The sequence below is a fragment of the Bathycoccus prasinos genome, assembly GCF_002220235.1.
Source record: "Bathycoccus prasinos genomic : Chromosome_13".
NCBI classification, from domain to species: Eukaryota; Viridiplantae; Chlorophyta; class Mamiellophyceae; order Mamiellales; family Bathycoccaceae; genus Bathycoccus; species Bathycoccus prasinos.
The window spans coordinates 614095-632332 of NC_023996.1; the positions used below are offsets into that span (position 1 = coordinate 614095).

The 18238-nt window shown below is 48.5% G+C and overlaps 7 protein-coding genes across 7 annotated transcripts; 3 read left to right on the forward strand and 4 right to left on the reverse strand.

Moving 5' to 3' along the window:
• Nucleotides 1–47: 47 nt before the first annotated feature.
• On the reverse strand, nt 48–4400 carry Bathy13g02800 (predicted protein; the record flags this gene model as incomplete). The annotated part of the gene is made up of 1 exon (XM_007509388.1): nt 48–4400. The coding sequence occupies one exon, from the start codon at nt 4398–4400 to the stop codon at nt 48–50; it is 4353 nt and encodes a 1450-aa protein (XP_007509450.1).
• Nucleotides 4401–5945: 1545 nt separating this feature from the next.
• Bathy13g02810 (unknown protein) lies at nt 5946–6455 on the forward strand (the record flags this gene model as incomplete). Its single annotated transcript, XM_007509565.1, has 1 exon — nt 5946–6455. The coding sequence occupies one exon, from the start codon at nt 5946–5948 to the stop codon at nt 6453–6455; it is 510 nt and encodes a 169-aa protein (XP_007509627.1).
• A 205-nt stretch (nt 6456–6660) lies between these two features.
• On the reverse strand, nt 6661–8442 carry Bathy13g02820 (predicted protein; the record flags this gene model as incomplete). Its single annotated transcript, XM_007509447.1, has 1 exon — nt 6661–8442. One exon carries the CDS (start codon nt 8440–8442, stop codon nt 6661–6663), a length of 1782 nt encoding a protein of 593 aa, XP_007509509.1.
• A 512-nt stretch (nt 8443–8954) lies between these two features.
• Bathy13g02830 (predicted protein) lies at nt 8955–10253 on the reverse strand (the record flags this gene model as incomplete). The annotated part of the gene is made up of 1 exon (XM_007509552.1): nt 8955–10253. One exon carries the CDS (start codon nt 10251–10253, stop codon nt 8955–8957), a length of 1299 nt encoding a protein of 432 aa, XP_007509614.1.
• A 318-nt stretch (nt 10254–10571) lies between these two features.
• On the forward strand, nt 10572–13424 carry Bathy13g02840 (predicted protein; the record flags this gene model as incomplete). Its single annotated transcript, XM_007509485.1, has 2 exons — nt 10572–12745; nt 13082–13424. 2 exons carry the CDS (start codon nt 10572–10574, stop codon nt 13422–13424), a joined length of 2517 nt encoding a protein of 838 aa, XP_007509547.1.
• A 591-nt stretch (nt 13425–14015) lies between these two features.
• Bathy13g02850 (glutamyl-tRNA reductase) lies at nt 14016–16034 on the forward strand (the record flags this gene model as incomplete). Its single annotated transcript, XM_007509467.1, has 2 exons — nt 14016–14307; nt 14653–16034. The coding sequence occupies 2 exons, from the start codon at nt 14016–14018 to the stop codon at nt 16032–16034; spliced, it is 1674 nt and encodes a 557-aa protein (XP_007509529.1).
• A 288-nt stretch (nt 16035–16322) lies between these two features.
• On the reverse strand, nt 16323–18110 carry Bathy13g02860 (molybdenum cofactor biosynthetic protein; the record flags this gene model as incomplete). The annotated part of the gene is made up of 1 exon (XM_007509557.1): nt 16323–18110. The coding sequence occupies one exon, from the start codon at nt 18108–18110 to the stop codon at nt 16323–16325; it is 1788 nt and encodes a 595-aa protein (XP_007509619.1).
• Between the last annotated feature and the right edge of the window lie 128 nt (nt 18111–18238).

Sequence of the window (18238 nt, forward strand, 5' to 3'; positions counted from 1 at the left end):
GCGATATTATTATTGGTACAAAACGACAGCTACTACTACTACTATTACTACTCTTTCCTTTTCGAAAAGTTTTCCCCGTCGTGCGCTAACTTCTCCGCGCGAACTAAAGACATCAAGAACTTCTCCAACTGCGCTTGCGTTTTATCGTACGCCGGTTCCACGACGAACATTTTCAACATGTTGTGTATTCTTTCAATCGGCATGGACGGGAAATTCGTCAACATGCCCATGACGTATTGCTCGTACACTTTCATTTCCGCAGCTTCAACTTCCTCGGCGGAGGATCCCGCGCGATGCAAGAAATCGTCATCGTCGTCGTCGTTCTCTCCTGGACCACCACCGCCTCCATCGGTCGCGATCGTCGTTTTCAACGACCCCGTCGCTCGTCGGTGCTCCATCATTTTGTTGTTCGTCGCCGACGATGCCACGGTGTTCAATTCGTACGTCGCTTCGCTCGTTTCCGAAACCACTCCTCGGTTCATCCATAAAACCATTCGCTGTCGAACGGCTTTGGTCGTCGCATTCAAGACCTTCGCTAACTCCTCCGCCGTCCATTTTTCGCGCTCCGTGAAGTGGTACAAAATCGCCGCGTGTAACGGCGAAACGACAATTTCAAACGGTTTTTCGTTGATCAGAGAGACTTCAACGACGACGCGACCGAGCGAACGCATCCACGTCATCTTCCTTGGCGCTTTCAACTCGTGGTAGCGTTCTTCGTACGCACGCATGGCTTGGTCGATAGCCGGCGGGAGGATGATGTCGTTGTGCGCAGAAGGAAAAGGAGGCCTCGCGCCGACTGTCGTTCTTTTCATCCTCTCGTTTTCTCTTTCGCCCGATACTCCAGGATCCCGCGGCGGCGACGTCGATAAAGAGCGCGAAAGTAAAGAAGGCGTTCCCTCGTCGCCTTCTTCTTGATCGCGCAGTTGTTGTTGTAGTTGCGCATCGATATCGTCATCGAGCACGGACGCGTCGCCTTCCGGAGGAGGCGAAGTTGGAGCGGTATTCGCCGCCGCGGCAGCGGATGTCGGATCGTTCAATCCGTCCACTTCCTCCTCCTCCCCAACGTACATCTCGTTCGTGTTCATCGTCATTTGCACTGGTTCTTGCTCTTGTCCAAGTGACGGGACGATTGAAGGCGTGGAAACCGGGTGCGGCAAACTCGCCTGCGTCGACGCCGGCGCGACGATTGTTGCCGCGCTTTTGGCGATGTCTTTTGGCCAGAACAATTTTGAGAGAATCAAAGCTTGCACGGGACTTTCTTTCAACATTTCTGTCGTTCGAATACCTTCTTTCGCGAGTGGCGTGCCTTCTGCCGGTCGCGTTTTCACGTTCGCGTTCACTCGTCGCGAATCGTTCACGTCGCGCAACATGACCTCGCAATCGTGTAAATGCGTCTCGCCAAACTTATTCTTGAGCAATTCCAACGCGAGCGTTTCTCTCTCGGCGTCGTAGTTGGATTTTTGCAACAGCTTATCCGCGAGCATCAATCGGTATTCGTTCACGAACAACTCTTTCCCACCGTAAATACCAACGAGAAGACCGATAATGTCTCTCAATTGACGCCTTTTGCGCGAGCGGAGTTTCGTAGCTTCCGAAACAACCGGCTCCGGATCCCACGCGTCTCCTGGGAAACGCTTAAGAATCTTCTTCGGCGCTGATGCGCTTTTTCGCCCCGGGATCAAACTCTCAAGTTCACCGGCTTTTTGCAAGTTTTGGTGTCTTTGCTCTTGATGTTGTTGTTCTTGCTGCTGCTGCTGCTGCTGCTGTTGCATCTTTCTCGATTGTTCGCGAGAAAGGATGTCCACCGGTACGGGCGTTCCGAAATTCTTACCCCACGTCATGCCAGATTCCGTGCGATCCAAGACCAGATTTTGGAGCTGATCGACGCCAAAACTCGTCAGCGTTCGAGAGAGCTGTTTGCTCTCGTAATCCATTATGGCGTCCATTCCAGAATTTTGTGATTTTAAGAGAGACGTGGACTTTTTCGGAGCGGGGTAAAAATGTGCAAATTCGTCGAGGCCGCGGTCTTCGCTACCTTCGCTTTCGCTTTCGCTTTCGTCGCTACCGTTGCCGTCTTTGTTGTTCGCGCCTTCATCCGCATCGTCCATATCGTAATCTTCCACACCCTGGAAAGTATTCCTCATCTGCATCTGGTACTCTTGGTATTTTTTTCTATTCTCGTTCGCTTTAAACGCGTTAAATTCTTGTTCGTTAAACTGGTTAAAGCTCGCGCCGTCGTCCTCGTCGAGTTCGGAGGATTCGCTCTCGTCGCCGTCCTCGTCGACGATGTCGCCTCCGCTGGCTTTGCGTCTCCTTCGATCGTGATGGTGGGGGTTGGCGTCGTCGGCGTTGTCGTTTGTATTCTTCAATTCTTCTCTCGCCATGGCACCTAGCTCTGCGAACAATGCGTTCGCTGTCGATGCGTCTCCGCCTCCACCATCGCCATCGCCATCGTTGTTATCGTTGCGATCTCCGCTTCCGTCGTCCGTCAGCATCGTCACGACGCACCGAATGGTATCCTTTCTTTTCCTCAAATACTTCCGTATCGGTCCAGAAACTAAATCTAAAACTATTCCCGATGGATCTAAATCTCGCATCGTTTTAATCGTCCCTATGTATTGCGAAATTACATCCGCGGTTCTCGCTCCCGGATGTAACAAGCGTCTCCGCAGTTGTTCGTTAAAGCTGGAAACTAACGATTCTCGCAGACCAAACTGCCTGTCGTCACTCAAACACATTCGCAAATCTTTCACCGCGCCGAGCGAGTCTGGATGATCGACGACGATGTCAAACAATTCCTCGATTCGTAAAGCGCCTAAGTGTTCTTTGCTCGAGGAGATGAATTTTCGGTGGAACTGACTCGGCGCCTCGTTTCCAAACTGAACGGATTCAAATCCAAAAACAGTCTTGGCGATTTGTAACGGAACGACTCGAGAATACAACGCGACGCACTTCAGCGCGGAGGCTTTGAAGTTCGAGGCGGCAAATTTCAACGCGAAATGTTTGATCGCAAAATCGCTCGCAATCTCAAACGCTTCGTACGAGTATCTTTTAAAGTGCTTCAGAATGGCGTCTTTGTGAACGCGTTCGATTTGAGCGCACTCGAGTTTTCCCAACATTTTCGTCGGCGAAGCGCAATTGCGAAGGTGTTTGCGCACGTTTTTCACGAACTTTCTGTACTGCTGAACCTCGTTCTCTTCGTCGTCGTCGTCGTCGTCGCCGCCGTTGTCGTCGTCGTCGCTCAGTTGCATAGACTCTTCTTCGTTGTTTTCGTCTGTTTTCGTACTCGTAGTAGTATTCAAAGTTGCCGGACGACGACTCCGACCACTCTTTTTTTCTTCCTCCAACGAAGCGTAAAACTCCTCCTCGTCCAAAGGAAACGCGCATTTGTTCCGAAATTTTACGATGACTTTCGCGTAATACGCGCTCAACACCCTCGTCGCGTTCCTCGGACCGCACGAGACGATCAACTCGGCGATTAAATCGTCAAACTTCTTTTCAAATTTTTTCTTCTGACTTTGCGCGTCGAGAGGAAGAAGATTACCACTTTTAACAGACGAACGAGATCCCTTCGCCGCGCTAATTATCTTCTCGTTTTCTTTGCCATCCGCGCCGTCGTCGTCTTTGTCGTCGTCGTCTTTTTCTTCTTCTTCTTCGCCGACGAGTACCATCTCGGCAACCTCCGACGCGATCGCCTTCAACCTCTCCACTTTTCTCGCAAACGCGCTAAACGCTCGCAAGCACCTAAAACCCGGAGAAGAAGCTTCTTCTTCATCATCTTCTTCATCATCGTCTTCTTCTTCTTCTTCTTCTTCTCTGTCCAGCGCGTTCGCAATCACCGCGCTCAAACTCTCCGCCTCGCCTTCCTCCTTTTCGATCTTCCTCAGCGTCTCTGTGAGTTCTCTCAGAGGCGATCGCAGAACGTACGCTTTCGCCTCTCGCAAAAACTGTTCCACGCAGATGTCTTTGAACGCTCTGCGCATCTCGAATATAGACTTTAATAAAGTTGTTGTTGTTGCTGCTGCTGCTCCTTCTTCTTCTTCTTCTTCTTCTTCTTCTTCTTTCCTCCTCCTCGTCCTCGTCTGATTCTTCGTCAAAGTCGCCGCGCTAAAACAACACTCTCGAAACTCCTCTCGGAACGAGTCGTCGAAGAAGAAGACTTTTGCATTTTCATCGTCGTCGTCATCCTCATCGACGAAGGCGTCGATGGCACCACACACACCTTCACCATCTTCGACTGATGATGATTTTGATGATGATGATTTTGAAAGCATCTCGCGGTACGCTTTAAAGCGCTCTTGGAGAAGAAACGCGACACGCATCGTCGTCTCTTCTTCTTCTTCTTCTTCTTCTTCTCCGACGCTTTTCTGTCTCCTCGTCCTCGTCCTCGTCGTCTTCATCGTCATCCTCTTTCGTCGAAAGAGATGAGAGATGAGAGAAAAAAGTGTCGAGTTGTTTTTTGTGCGAGATTTTTGAAAAAAAAGAAAAAAATTTAAAGACACACGAGTGTTTTTTGTGTTTTTTTTTGGTTGTGCAAGTCGTGTGTAAAAAAAATTGTTTCATCACATGCTCTCGAACTTCACATGCTAATAAGAGAAGCAAAACAACGCAATGCGTTCTATCCAATTCATATCAAAGGGACAGAAAATAGAGCCGAATTGATGTCAAAAAAAGGACAGAAGAATAATTTCTCTCTTCTGAATTTTTGGCACGCAGCGCGAAAAAAGCTGTTCTTTTCATCCTCAATTTTTGAAGGCTCGTTGACCATTTTTTCTCTCTCTCTCTCAGTGCTCAGATTTAGCAAACGCACAAAATAATAAATTTTCCAACGAACGAAGAAGCACGTCACAACTTGAACAACGAACAGACGATGATTAGGATTTTCCATGATTTCCATTTTCTTCTTCTTTTGTCGTCGTCGTTGCTCCTCTTTTCAACAACGCCGATGATGTGTTTGGCGTTTTCCTCGTCCTCCGCCTCATCGTCTCATCGATTCCATCCCTCGGAAGACGAACTCTCTCGCGTGCGTTCTGCGAAATTCATCTCCTGCCCAGGGTGACGCTTAAACGCACATCCGGCGTTGAAAAAGCTTCTGAAACAGGACGTGGAGAAGCGCGTTCGATTCGGCGAGAAAGTTTCCGTGGAATGGCAAAACGGAAGCCCGATTTATCTCGAGTTTTTGGACGAAGACGGCGCGAAAGTGAACGATTTGAAACGAAACGTGGAACAGCTCTCGGTGGAGGAAATCAGCGATATCTTGGGAAAGTTTGGGTTTCACGACATAGACAAACGGTTTCGAGACGACGCGCACGTGGTAGGTTTTGTCGGGTAAAAACGACGAGTGAAGAGAGTATTCGCATCGTCGTCTCGGCAAACGCGCATCATCAACAAAGAGGAAAGAAAAGCCAAAGCCGCTAAAACGCGCTCGACGGAAACCAACCGAAGAGCGCGCCGGCTCGATTTTCCGACGTGAACGGCTATCGCAGAAACGCGCGTACGACACGAAACGGATCGTTCGAGAAGAAGTCAAGGAGAAGAAGAAGAAGAAGAATTGGTGGTGAAACATCAAATCTTCGCTCTCTCTCTTTCTTTCCTTCTCTCTCTCTCGTTCTGTTTCTCCGCGGTGCGATGTAATTAACTACTTCTTTCGTAAGAAGTAAAAAGCCCGATAATATGAGAGATGCGCGACCCGTGAAAAATGAGACTGTGTGTACTAAAGATTTCGTGTGTTGTGAGCTTTAGAAGACGTATATTTTATTCGTGTTGTTCGGCTCTCGTCGTATTACGTCTTCGCTTACGAACTCCCCTAAGCAGCTGTAACGTTACCCTAGAGATTACCCTAAACACAAACCCGTTCGTTCGTTACAAATGCGCCGACACTTCATCATTTCAGAACAGCAAGAACAAGAACACGCAACAACAACAACAACGACAAACTTTAAACAATGGCAACGATTACTATTTCAGGAGGTCCCGGTGGCGTCCTCAAGAACGTCCTCACGTTAATCGGCATCGCCTTGATTCTCATCAACTTCGAAGGCGCTTTGATTTCCCCCCGGAAAGCGTTGAATAAGTTCTACGGAATACGACACGAGAACTCCATACAGGTCCACTTGATGCAACTGTTGTGTTGCGTCAGACTTGGGTTAGGGTTCATATTACTCTCGACTCGCTTGTCGTCGAGCAAAGAAAGATTTAGAATCGCATGCGTTGCGTTCGTGACCATGTCTGCGGGGTTGAAGAGCATGCACGTGAATAAATTACCAAACAGCACGTTTGATTTGAAAAACGTCAAAGGGAAGTTTGGGTTCACGTCGACGGATATGTTGGAGTTTAAATTGTTCTTCATGACGACTTTAATCGGCGTCGGGATTGTGTGTCACATGTTTGAACCCGGGTTGTTTACGAAGGATAAAAACGCTCGCGTCAGCAATGAAAATAAGAAGACGAGATGAACCGGCGTTGGTGTTTTTATCGTCGTCTTCGCCTCTTCGCCTTCGCCGCCTCTTCGCGTTTCGAGAAGGAGATACTATCATTAACTACTACGTATTACTACTACTACTCATTATTATATGCTCAAAACATCTCATCTACTTAAGCTAAACTAATCGAACGCGTTCTTCATTTATATATACGAATCGAAAAAGAAATCCTCTGTTATTACACGACGTCCTCGTTCTTGTGAGTAACTTTGCCACCTCTGAGCCGGCGCGTGTGGTGATGGTTGCCGTGGTCGATGAGCACGCTCGTCATATTTGTCGTCCTCGATCCCGCCAAAGCGCCTTCTTCCTCTCCTTCTCCACCACCAGTTCTTCGTTTCATCCCGGCCGACGTGTTTCTTGTTTCCAACTCTTTCTTATACCCGGCGCCTCCGAAAAAGACCGGGAGTAAAATTAAACTCAAACCTACCCATTGTAAAGCGACCAACGGTTCGTGAAACAGGAACGCGTTCAATGAAATCGAAACGACTTGTCGAACGGTCATTACAGACGCCAACGTGACCGCACCAAACGCGCGAATAGTGTACGTGATTGACACCTGCGCTAATGCTGACGCCATGGATAAATAAATTATGTCCGGTATTATTTTCGGGTACCGATGTAAGAATAAAACCGCGTATTCCAACTGCCCGGAAAGGACGACCCACGAGGCGCTGAAAAACGTCCCAAAAACGCACGTCCAAAACATTTGATCGAACAGGGATGTCTTTTGCACGCGAAACATTCTTTGCTGAAATGAACTGGTAAACCCATCTGCGGCGAGGTAAACGAGCGTTATGCACACGCCGATAAAAATGGAGTCTCGAGCTAAGGAACGAAAAGTACCAATCGCGCGTTGGAAAGAGGAGCGCCTGACTAACGCGCGTTTCTTCCAAAACGCCGCGTTTATGTCGTTCTCTTCTTTGAAAATGGCGGAAACGATGGGATCTTCCGAAATCACTCCTTGATCCTCGTCGTTAACATCGTTCCTGTCGTAGAGTCTGTTGTTATTCGAGTACACATTAACGTACCCTTTCTCGTCCCGGTCGATTGTAGTAGCACCAATCTCGTCCTCTTCCTCCTCCTCCGTCGTCATGCCTTCGCTCGCATACTTCGCCGCTAACGACGAGTTGAAGACAAACACGAAACACCCGACGGTGACTACCATGGCAGATAAATACTGGTTCGTTCGAAACCGTCTTCCGTGTAAAATGAACCCCCAAAACATAGTCGGTAAAATCTTCGCCGCTTTCGCTAAAGTACTAATCGCGTAACTCAAATACTTCAAAACTTCGTATTGGCACAACGTGCTCATTAAGTTTGAAAACGCCACGCACGCGTAGTTCTCCAAACTCGAATCTGGCCACCACCAATACTTCTCTCTCTTGAAACGATGACGATGATGATGATGATGATGATGACCACTCGCTTTCGTCGAGGAAGTGTAAAAAAGCGCCACCCCGCCGACGAACAGCGCGCAAATCCGATTACTCAGCACCAAAAAAATCGAACTCGTAAATATAGCGTCCGGATAATACGTCCCCGATTCATCGTCGTTCTTACTGCTCTCGTACGGAATCGTCATCACTCGTTCTTGCAACACCCCATACACGCCTAAACAGAAAATGTTCATAAAAGCGCACGCGAGTAAGTGCACCATCCCGTGTCTTCGCCAGTCGTTGCGAGAAAATCTCGCGTCGTTCGCGCCGAACGAAAACGTCACTCTTTGCGACGTAGGCGAAGGTTGGGAGAAGCCGCTCTGGTCGTCGATCTCGTTCTCGCTCTTCTCGTCTTCTCGGCGGTGGTCGCACTCTTCGTCCTCCTCCCAGTCTTCCTCTTCAAAGCCTTCTTCTTCTTCACCATCGGCACTACTCCCCGCGCTCTCAAAGTCACCAAAAGCGCTCGTCGATCGTCCTCGTCCCCCTATTTGCCGCCGTCCCGGTCGAGGGGCATTTTCGCTCATCTTTCTCTCCCTCTTTTCTCTCTCTCTCTTAGAGAATTCTCGTTAGAGAGAACGCCGCTCTCCCTCGGTTGTTGTCGTTAACGTTCTTCCTTTTATCGCTCTCGTCGTTCGACGCAAAAAACGAGTAAGAACGGCAGTTTTAGTGATGGTGCAGAACGTCTTCTAACTTTGTCTTCTTTAACTTCTTCGTCGTCGAGCGCGCGCGTGTGCGTGCGCAACTTGTCGACATCACTTTGGGGAATGCACACAAACTTTCCCCGCTTTTTTCCTTGGTTGACAAAAACGTCTTTTTTTCATTCCGTGAAAAAAGAATAATACACACGATCACGAGAACGAGAACACATGTGTTAAAAGGAAAAGAGATACAACAGATGTAAACGCGAAACACAGACAAAGCAGCGCGCGCTGGGTACCACAGGAGTACAAAAGAAGTTTTAAAGCATGTTTTTTGTATCTCTCTTTTTGTAGTAGTATTACATTTTTTGCGAGCGCTAAAAATTGTTTGTATATTATTAAATCGGCGGGATACCGTCTGAGTTCACGAACAAAGACACGAACCATCCTCCAAAATTCCAACTCACGACTAGCATGACTACAATTGCGAGTATCGCTTCGGGAGATGCGTATACTTCCACTTTCGACTGATTCGGCGAGACTTCGGTGATGTCGATCGACAAAAAGTTTCTCAGCTCTTCGGACAGTTCGCCTAAGAATCCTTCCGGTTTGCCGCCTTGGTAATTCTTTTTCCCCCAACCACCGCTCTCGTCGTCGTCTTCTGCTTCGTACGACGACGACGAGTTCTCAATAATCTCGTCTGACGTGTCGTTCGTCCACTTCCACAAGCCAAACAGTTGTTCAATCAAACCAATATTCGCGTCGTCCAACTCTTTTTGCAACTCGACCAAATACTCCAACTGTTTCTTCTGCGACAAGGCGAAAAACGCCGGCTCCGCGCCGCCTGTGCTGTCGCTCTCATTCACCATACTAAACGCCATCCCAAACTTCGAATCATCTATGATGGACAAAATGCGCTCCATCCTCTCGTCCGCTTCTTTTTGTCGTCTTTCCATTTTTTTCATTTGCGATCGCTCTCGCGCGCTCGGACCCAAATCCGGATCTTCTCTTCTTACCGCGCGGTTCTTCTCGCGTTCGCTCAATCCCACATTATTTCTCGTCGTCGTCCTTCTTCTCGGTGGTCGTTCCGGAGGTAACGACGAGGACAGTTTTCCGAATTCATTTTTACCGCCGCCGTCGTCGTTCCCGTTCCCGGGAGAGGAAGACGCCGACGTCGTCCCTCGCCTTAAACTTTCCACCTTCTTCACAAACTTGAGCTCTCCTTTTTTCTCTTCCCCGTGTTGGTCTTCGTCCTTCGATGATTCTTTCGGAGGCGACAGCCTATCGATGGCGGCTTGTCGCTCGTCTTGCGATTTAAATCTCCGATCCGGGTATAAAAGCTCGTCCTCAAAGTCGTCCTCGTCCGAGAAAGAAGACGGTCGTTTTGCTCGCCATTTCTCTCCTCCTCTTGGAGAAGACGATGACGACGATGGAAACCTCCTAAAAGCCGTCGTTTTTGTCGCACTTTTTCTTCTTCTTTTACCACTCGTATCTCCACCACTACAACCACTACTCCTCGTTAAAAGTAACGAGAACGATAAGGCATCCTTCTTCGTCTTCTCCCTCTTCTTTCCGCGAATACCTTTTACGCGCCTCCTCGAAAGCGATGACGACGATACTAAAGGAGGAGGAGGAGTAAAAAGTGTCGTCGTCCTCCCGCTCGATCTCGCCAACGAGGTCGAAGAAAACAGCATCATCGTCTTTTGAAAGAGAGACGTATATTTAACGAGAAGAGAGAAGATTGAAGAGAAGAGAGATTTTGTGAACTAATTTTCTCTCGTTTTTTTCTCTTCTTTTTCTCTTCTTTTTTTTCTTCTTTTTGTCTTCTTTCTTCTTTTGTGTCACGTTTGTCGTTGTTCTTTTTCTTTCTTTGTGTGCTCGTGTGCTTTGGCGGAAAATGCTTCAAAAACTATTTTATAACACATTTTGCATAATCAGAACACACTATACACACACGACGCGTACATACGAAACACCGAAAAGAAGAGATTTACCAAAGAGATTCAACAAAAAAGATGAGCAGCAGCGCTATGATTCAAACACCAGCAGTGATGGTGGTCGTTTCGTCGTCGTCCATGAAAAGCTCCTCTTTTCGTTACCGAGAAGATGGCAGAGGTTTTCACGGGAGAAGAAAGAGTTTTAACTGGATGAGGAGAACGTGCACTCAAACGTCGCCGTCATCAAAATCGAATGGAATTCTCGTCGCGGTTTCGTGTCGTTCTTCATCATCCTCGATGACTTTTACCGCGAAAGAAGAAGAGAAGAGACAAAGATCATCGTTTTCGAACGCGACAAAAACGAGTTTCGGGAGGAGAAGGACGAGGAGGATCGTCGCGCGAAAAGGGTGGCTCGGGAACCTCTTCGGCGGTGGTGGTGAAAATGAAACCGAAGAAGACGAAAAAGGAGAAAACGACGACGAGAACGCGGAAAAGACGACATCGACATCAACGAAAGAAAGCGCCGATGATACAGACTTTTCGAAGAAGAACAGTAAAGAAGAAGAAGAAGAAAAAGAAATAGAATCTTTAAAACCGATCAAAGTACCGATGATGAATTTGGACGTCTCGACAACGTTGGCGGATTTGGAGCTCTTGTTGGGACCGGACGAAAAAAAATTGGAGGAGGAACGCAAAGAGAAGGAAGAGGAGGCGAAATATTTAAAGTTGAAAGAAACGAGAGAGATGAAACAGAAATCGATGGACGAGAGCAGCTCAGACGACGATATGAGCTTAGACGAGCGGACGAGGAGAATTAGAGAGGAGAACAGGAAGAAGTTTCGGGTGGATTTGAGCAAGGAGTCGTCCGGTGGAGACGGGTTGGTCGATTTGTTGAAACCACCGTCGGACGACGACGACGAGGTAAAGAGCGAAGAAAAAGGAAAAGAGGAGGGCGGTAGTAAGAGCATCGATAGTAGCAATAACAACGTCGTCAGCAGCAGAGACGAAAAGTTGGAGAAAGTTTTAGCCGATCTCGGTAAGATTGCGCAGAGGAAGAAAATGAAAGAGGAAGGGAAGATGGCGTCGTCGGACGAAGACGACGAGGCCGAGTTACAAAGGGAGGAAAGAGAACTTCAGAAGCAATTCGATGCGTTGTTGGATATTTTAGAAGAACCTGGGATTCCACCGGTATCGAAGGAAGACGTGGACGTGATCAAGAACGAAATTTTTGGTATGCAAACGTTTTTCGTGACGTCGGTGGAGACGATCGGCGGCGACTTGGACGACATGGAAGCGGGTCCGGGAGACAACGCCGCAGCGGCAACCTCTTCAGGCGGTAGAAGAAGAAACTCCTCCATGGGTCAAGGTGGTACTGGTGCGTTGTTCAGAGGCAATTTGCGAAAGGATCGTCAGGAAGTTTGGGACGAAGTTCGCGCGAAACTTTACGACATGTTTGACAACAAGTACGAAATTTTCATGCTCGAAGAACCGGACGCGTTGTCGCCGAACTCGCCCGGACCGGGTGAATCAGTCTCAAACACCAGAGGACCGAGGGTTTCGTTCTTAGTCGTTCCCGCGGACAGAGCTGGTCCGTCTGAAGAGACTGGGTTTTGGCAGTACCTCATCGCGTTAGCTTTGATTGGTTTTACCGTCGGATCTGCCGTCCAATTGGGTTTAGTCGCGGAAGTCTCGCGACTGCCTGAGGAGACCATGCGATGGTTAGCGGAAGGTGGCGGCGCGGCTGGTATAGACCCGAGCATCGATCCGAGCGCGCCTCCGCCAGGATTAGAAAACTTTGATACCGTCGCGTACGTCGAGGCTGCTTTACCAGTCACCGCGGGTGTTCTTTTGTCCTCCCTGGCGCACGAAGTTGGACACCGAGTTGTCGGCGCCATGCGAAACGTGAAATTGTCCATCCCGTATTTGATTCCCAACGGACAATTAGGGACGTTTGGTACAATCACGCAAATAAAATCCATACCAGAGAACCGATCAGATTTCTTCGACGTGGCCATCGCGGGGCCTCTTTGTGGTGGTGTCACCGCTTTGGCGTTATTTTCGTACGGTTTAGTTTTATCCATTGGCCACGACCCGGCGTGCGTGCCCATACCCGGGAACTTGTTCGGGAGTTCCTTGTTATTAGGTGGCGTGAGCGAACTTTTATTGACGATGGGTGACGGCGATGCAACAGCTACTGGAGCTGCGGCGGCCACGAGCGCGATTGTCGTGCACCCGTATTTCATAGCCGGATGGTAAGTGTTTGTTTTTTTGTTTGAAAATTTTGTTGGTCGCGCGCGTCGTTTTCGCCGCCCGCGTTTTGGCGCGAAGAAAGAAGAAAAAGATGAACAGCGAAAGAAATATTCTATGAAGACAAACGTTTTTACCGACTTCCCACTAAGCGGCTTTGCGCTTTACGCGTTTTGTCGGCTGCAGAAGCAAAAACTTCCATGACTCTGAGAATTTTCTTCCCAATTTTTCAAAAGTTTTCTTCTTCTTCTTCTTTTCTGTTTCTTCTCTGAAATAGCCGGAGCTATTTTTAATCAGCGAGATTGAAAAAATACTCACCTCTCTTCTCTTCTTAACCACAGGTGCGGGTTAACCACGACTGCTCTCAACCTCCTCCCGGTCGGTCAACTCGACGGTGGTCGCGTCTCCCAAGCGGCTTTTGGACGCCGCGTGCTCTCCGCCACTTCCCTCGGTACCTACGTGGGTCTCACTTTCGGCATCTTGGGTTCCACCTTGAGCCTCCCGTGGCTTATTTTCATCCTCATTTGCCAACGCACCCCGGATTACGCTCCAAAAGATGACGTCACAGAGGTCGACGAGTCCAGAGCAACGTTAGCTTTCGCGTGCATCGCCGTCGCTTTCTTGATTTTGCTCCCCGGAGCGAGTTTAACGCCCAGCGATCTCGCGCCGACGGATTTCTTCTGAGAACGACAACAACAACAACAACAACAACAACAACAACAACAACAACAACAACAACGCTATTATTAAATCATCATCGTTTTTACTAGCTCGCGCTTCTTTGTTATAAAAATAAAATACACGTAGAGAGAGAAAGAGAAAGAGAAAGAGAGAGAGAACATCGCGTAAAGCGCGTTTACTTAGAAGAATATTTGCTCACGTTTCTTCCTTTTTCTCGCATGTTTTTTGCTTTTTGTAACTACTCTTTGCCAATCCAAGAAGATCTTATTAAAAAGAATAAATCTCTTCGCTTTTTTCGTGGGTGAAACACCACCAAGAAAAAGACGCGAACGACTTCTCCATTCCTCCGAGTTGTCGAGCCGTGCGTCACTTCGCGAACGTGTAAAAAAGCGAGATTGTGCGCATTTGCATACCACCGCTTTGTTCGAGTTTGAATTCATATAATTCGTCCTTTGCGCGTTCTCCGAGAGCGAGAGAGAGAGTACTTTTGTATATACGAAAAACACGGACAATTTTAGAGAGATGATAGCAACTTCTCCTCGTGCGTCATCGTCGGCGTCATTAGCATTAGTAGCCTCGAACAACGCGCGCGCGATGCATTCCGCGACGAAAAAATCCGCCCAGAAAGCGCCGACGTTTACTCGACATAGAATTTCCAGCAGATCTGTGCGTAAGAATCGAGCGATCAAGGAGCCGTCCGATGTCACGGAGAAGATTTCCGACGTAAAGGAATCTCCCTCTTCCTCCTCAGACGATGATGGCGAAAAAGGAGGCGAATCCATCAAACGAGCGCCTCGACCGTCGACGCTGAACCGCCCGGTTTCGGAAGCCGCGGTGAACAGCGACGCCGCGTTGGCGAACTTAAGAGCCGCGGGAGGTGCTAACGGTGCGTCTTTGTTTCGTTTTTTATATCAACATCATCAAGTAGTAGTCTCTCTTCTTTCCCGGGGATAGAGAGATGTGCGTCGCGTTAAGGGGCCGAGACGAGAGAGCGTTTTCTCCCTACGAAAGAGTCCCTACTGATGCGCAAAAAGGGAGGAGAAAACAGGGGGAAAACAGGAGGAAAACGAAAGAAAGAAGATTTTAAAATCTTCTCTTTTCCTTCCTTCGTTGTCGATCTTTATCTTCTTTTCTGCTTTTTTTCAATGATTTTTATAAAGTGAGACAAAAAAACTGACTTCGTCTTCTCTCATCCTTTTTTATGTTATGTTACGGAAAATATAAACAACAGTCTATCAATCCGAGCGCAAATCATCCATCATCACCTTAGGTCTCTCTATTCACACGTGTCCGGTTGAGATTCGAGAGAAGATGGCGGTACCGGCGGATCGATTCGAAGAGGCGGTGACGTCTTTGGTGGACGAGAACCCGCACGTGGAAGAGGCGGCTATTTTGTCCACGTGTAATCGTATGGAGGTGACTATTGTCGGGTTATCGTACGATCGAGCGGTGGCAGAGTTGGAAAACTGGATGAGTAAATGGTCCGGGGTAGAATTGACGGAGTTAAGAGAGCACTTTTTCTTGTTGAAGGATCGAGACGCGTGTACGCACTTGTTGGCGGTTTCGGGCGGTTTGGATTCGGTCGTTTTGGGCGAGGGTCAAATTTTAGCGCAAGTGAAATCGGTGTTTCAAATGGGTGAGAACGTTAAAGGGTTTGGGAGACATTTGACTGGATTGTTCAAAGCTGCGATTGTGGCTGGTAAACGCGTGAGAAACGAGACGACGATTGCATCCGGGGCGGTTTCCGTCTCCTCGGCGGCGGCGGAGTTGTTGCAAATGAAATTACCGGGTGAGTCTTACGAAGGTACCAGAGTGATGATTGTTGGCGCTGGGACGATGAGTAAGTTGTTGGTGAAGCACTTGGAGTCGAAGAGGTGCACAGAAATGACGATTTTGAACCGAACAAAACCGAGAGCGGAGGCGTTGGCTGAGGAGTTTCCCAACGTCAACATGAAAATTCACTTGATGGATGATTTCATCCCGTTGGCAGCTGAGCACGATATTATTTTTACCGCGAGTAGTTCCATGGAACCGATCATCACGAAGGAGCACTTGGACGCCATGCCGATGGCAACTGCTAAGGTTGACGGGAAGAGACGATTGGTCGACATCGCCGTGCCGAGAAACGTCTGCGCGAGTTGCTCGGAGCACGCGGAGACGATTTGCTACAACGTGGACGATCTCAAGGAGCTCGCCGAGGCCAATAAAGCGAAGAGGAACCAAGCCGCGGAAGACGCGAGACAGCTGTTGGAGGAAGAATTGAACGCGTTTGAAGCTTGGAGAGATTCCTTAGAAACTGTGCCGACGATCAAACGATTGAGATCGAAAGCCGAACGCATTCGATCGCAAGAGTTGGAGAAGGCTTTGAGTAAAATCAAAGGCGAATTGTCCAATAAAGATAAGAAAGTTTTCGAAGAGTTATCGCGAGGTATCGTGAACAAGCTTTTGCATGGACCGATGCAAGCTTTGCGATCGGACGGAAGCGACAGAGCGGCGGTAGCGCAGACTTTGGTCAACATGCACGCTTTGGAGCTCATGTTCGAATTAAGAAAGGAAGACGAAATCGAAGAAGAGGAGAAGAAGAAGAAGAAGGAAGCCGAAGGGAAAAAGTAGTAAACTCACTCTGAGGAGTAGAAAGAGAAAAGGAAATCTTTTTTGTGCGGCTCGTTTTAATTGCACGCTTTTTGCGCTTGGCGCTCGCGCGCGCCACATCAAATAGAAAAGAGAGAGAGAAAGAGAGAGAGAGAGGGGGAATAATAATAAGTAACAGCGACAAGGACAGAGCAGTTTTGGGAAGATGAAATCTTCTTACCTTACGAGCTATCCTGGTGTACTATGTAATATCACAAACAACAAAAATTACCACATCACAACATAATAAATGACTAAACAACTTATTAATCAATCTAAGTTTGGGAACGTCGAGTCTATCGCGCGTTTCCACTGTCGCAATCCACCAATCACGTCGACGATTTGGCATTTCTCCGCATCAAAGCAAAACTTCTTTTTCGTTTGAGTGGTGTCGCTTCCATCTTCTATCGTCAGCGTTCGTCTTTTGTTCTCGGCACTCTCGTCGCGGTCTAAGAGTTTTTGTTTAAATCTTTCCCTCGCCAGTTGACTGTCGTTGCCTCTCCGACAGATGAACGCGATCACGTCTACTTCTACTTCAGTTACTGCTTTCTCGTCTTCTTCGCCTCCGTCCTCGTCGACAGCAGTGGCGACAACAACGTTCGTTGTTGTCATCGTCTCCATCGCGTTCTTCTTTTCGTTCTCTTCGTCTACGAACGGGTAGTTGATGGCATCTTTCAAAGCCGCTATCGAGAACTCGATCTCGTTTCGCACGTCAAAGAGCACAACGCTTTTCGTCTTCTCGTGGTGTTTTTCTTCGTGCGAAGCGACGCTGGTATTGCTATTGTTCTTCTTTTTGTCGCTATTTTCGACGAGCAACTGCGCGAGTTCTTCGCACGTTATTCTCCTTTGCGTCCCGTCCTCGCCAATGCTTTCTTCTATTTCGTTATCTGTTCCGTTATTTTTACACCGCTGAGCAGCAATGCCGCTATTCAAGAATGCGTCGTAATCGTAAGATTCAATCGCAAACGCATCTCTCGTTTCGCTCGTGGCGCACACCAAACAATCTTTTCTCCTCTTGATTTTCACGCACGTCGTCGGTCGCGAAGGATTTTGCACAAAGTCAAAAAGCGTCATCAACCCGAGCGGCCGGTGAGGGAACGTCGAAGACGACGCCAACGACGACTTCGACGCTGCTTTCTCTTTCTTTTCTCCTTCTTTCCCGCGATATCGGCACCGACCGGACAACAATATTCGAATGCACTCCAACGCTTGAAACGTCCCGACAATCCCCGGCGCCACGTTCAACACGCCTTGCTCGGCGCACGACCCGCACTCGTCCGCCGGAGGTGGCGAAGGATACGCGCACCTCAAACACGGTCCTCTCTCCATATCGCCGCTCCCGTCACCTGCTTCTTCTTCCCCGCTCTCGTTATACACCACCAACTGCCCTTCCACCCCAACGCTCGCTCCGCTCACCAGCGGCGTCCTCAACTTTGCGCACGCGTCCGACAACACGTACCTCGCTCTCTGATTATCCGTACAATCCAAAACAACGTCCGCATCTCTCAACAACTCCATCGCGTTCTGTTCGTTCACACTTTCTTCGACCGCTCGATATGAACACGTCGGGTTCAAACTTTTCGCGGCTCGAATCGCCGATACCGCTTTGTTCGTTTTCGTTTTATTCTCAGAACAACAGTCTTCGTTTCTGTGGCATATCTGTCTGTGCAAGTTGCTCTTTTCCACTGCATCTGCGTCGCAGACGGTTATTTTCCCGACCCCAGCGCCGGCTAAATACAAAACAGATGGGCACCCTAACCCTCCAGCGCCTGCAATGAACACGTGCGCTTTGAAGAGACGAGATTGCCCTCCTTTCGAGCGTTCGTCGTGTTGGAAGAACGGCAATCGCATCTGACGCGAATACCGTTCGACGGTTTCCCGGTTCTTCTCGCATTCACGTTGAGATGATGATTCTTCTTTCTCCAGACGAGAAGAGCGCCACTCGAGACAACAACAACGAGTATTATTCGTAGTAGTAGTAGTAATAATGGTATCATCGGTGGTATTATTTACGAGAGCGCGCTCTTCTTCTCTCCTTTTCCGCTTCTTCTTCTCCATCGTCGTTCACCCGTCCTTCTCTGTCTGTCTCTCTGTCTCGTCTCCAAGAGAGAGTTTTTGTTCTTCTTTCTTGGAGGCAAATTTTGGAAATTCTAAAACCTACACCCTAAATAACTCTTTTGTTTTTT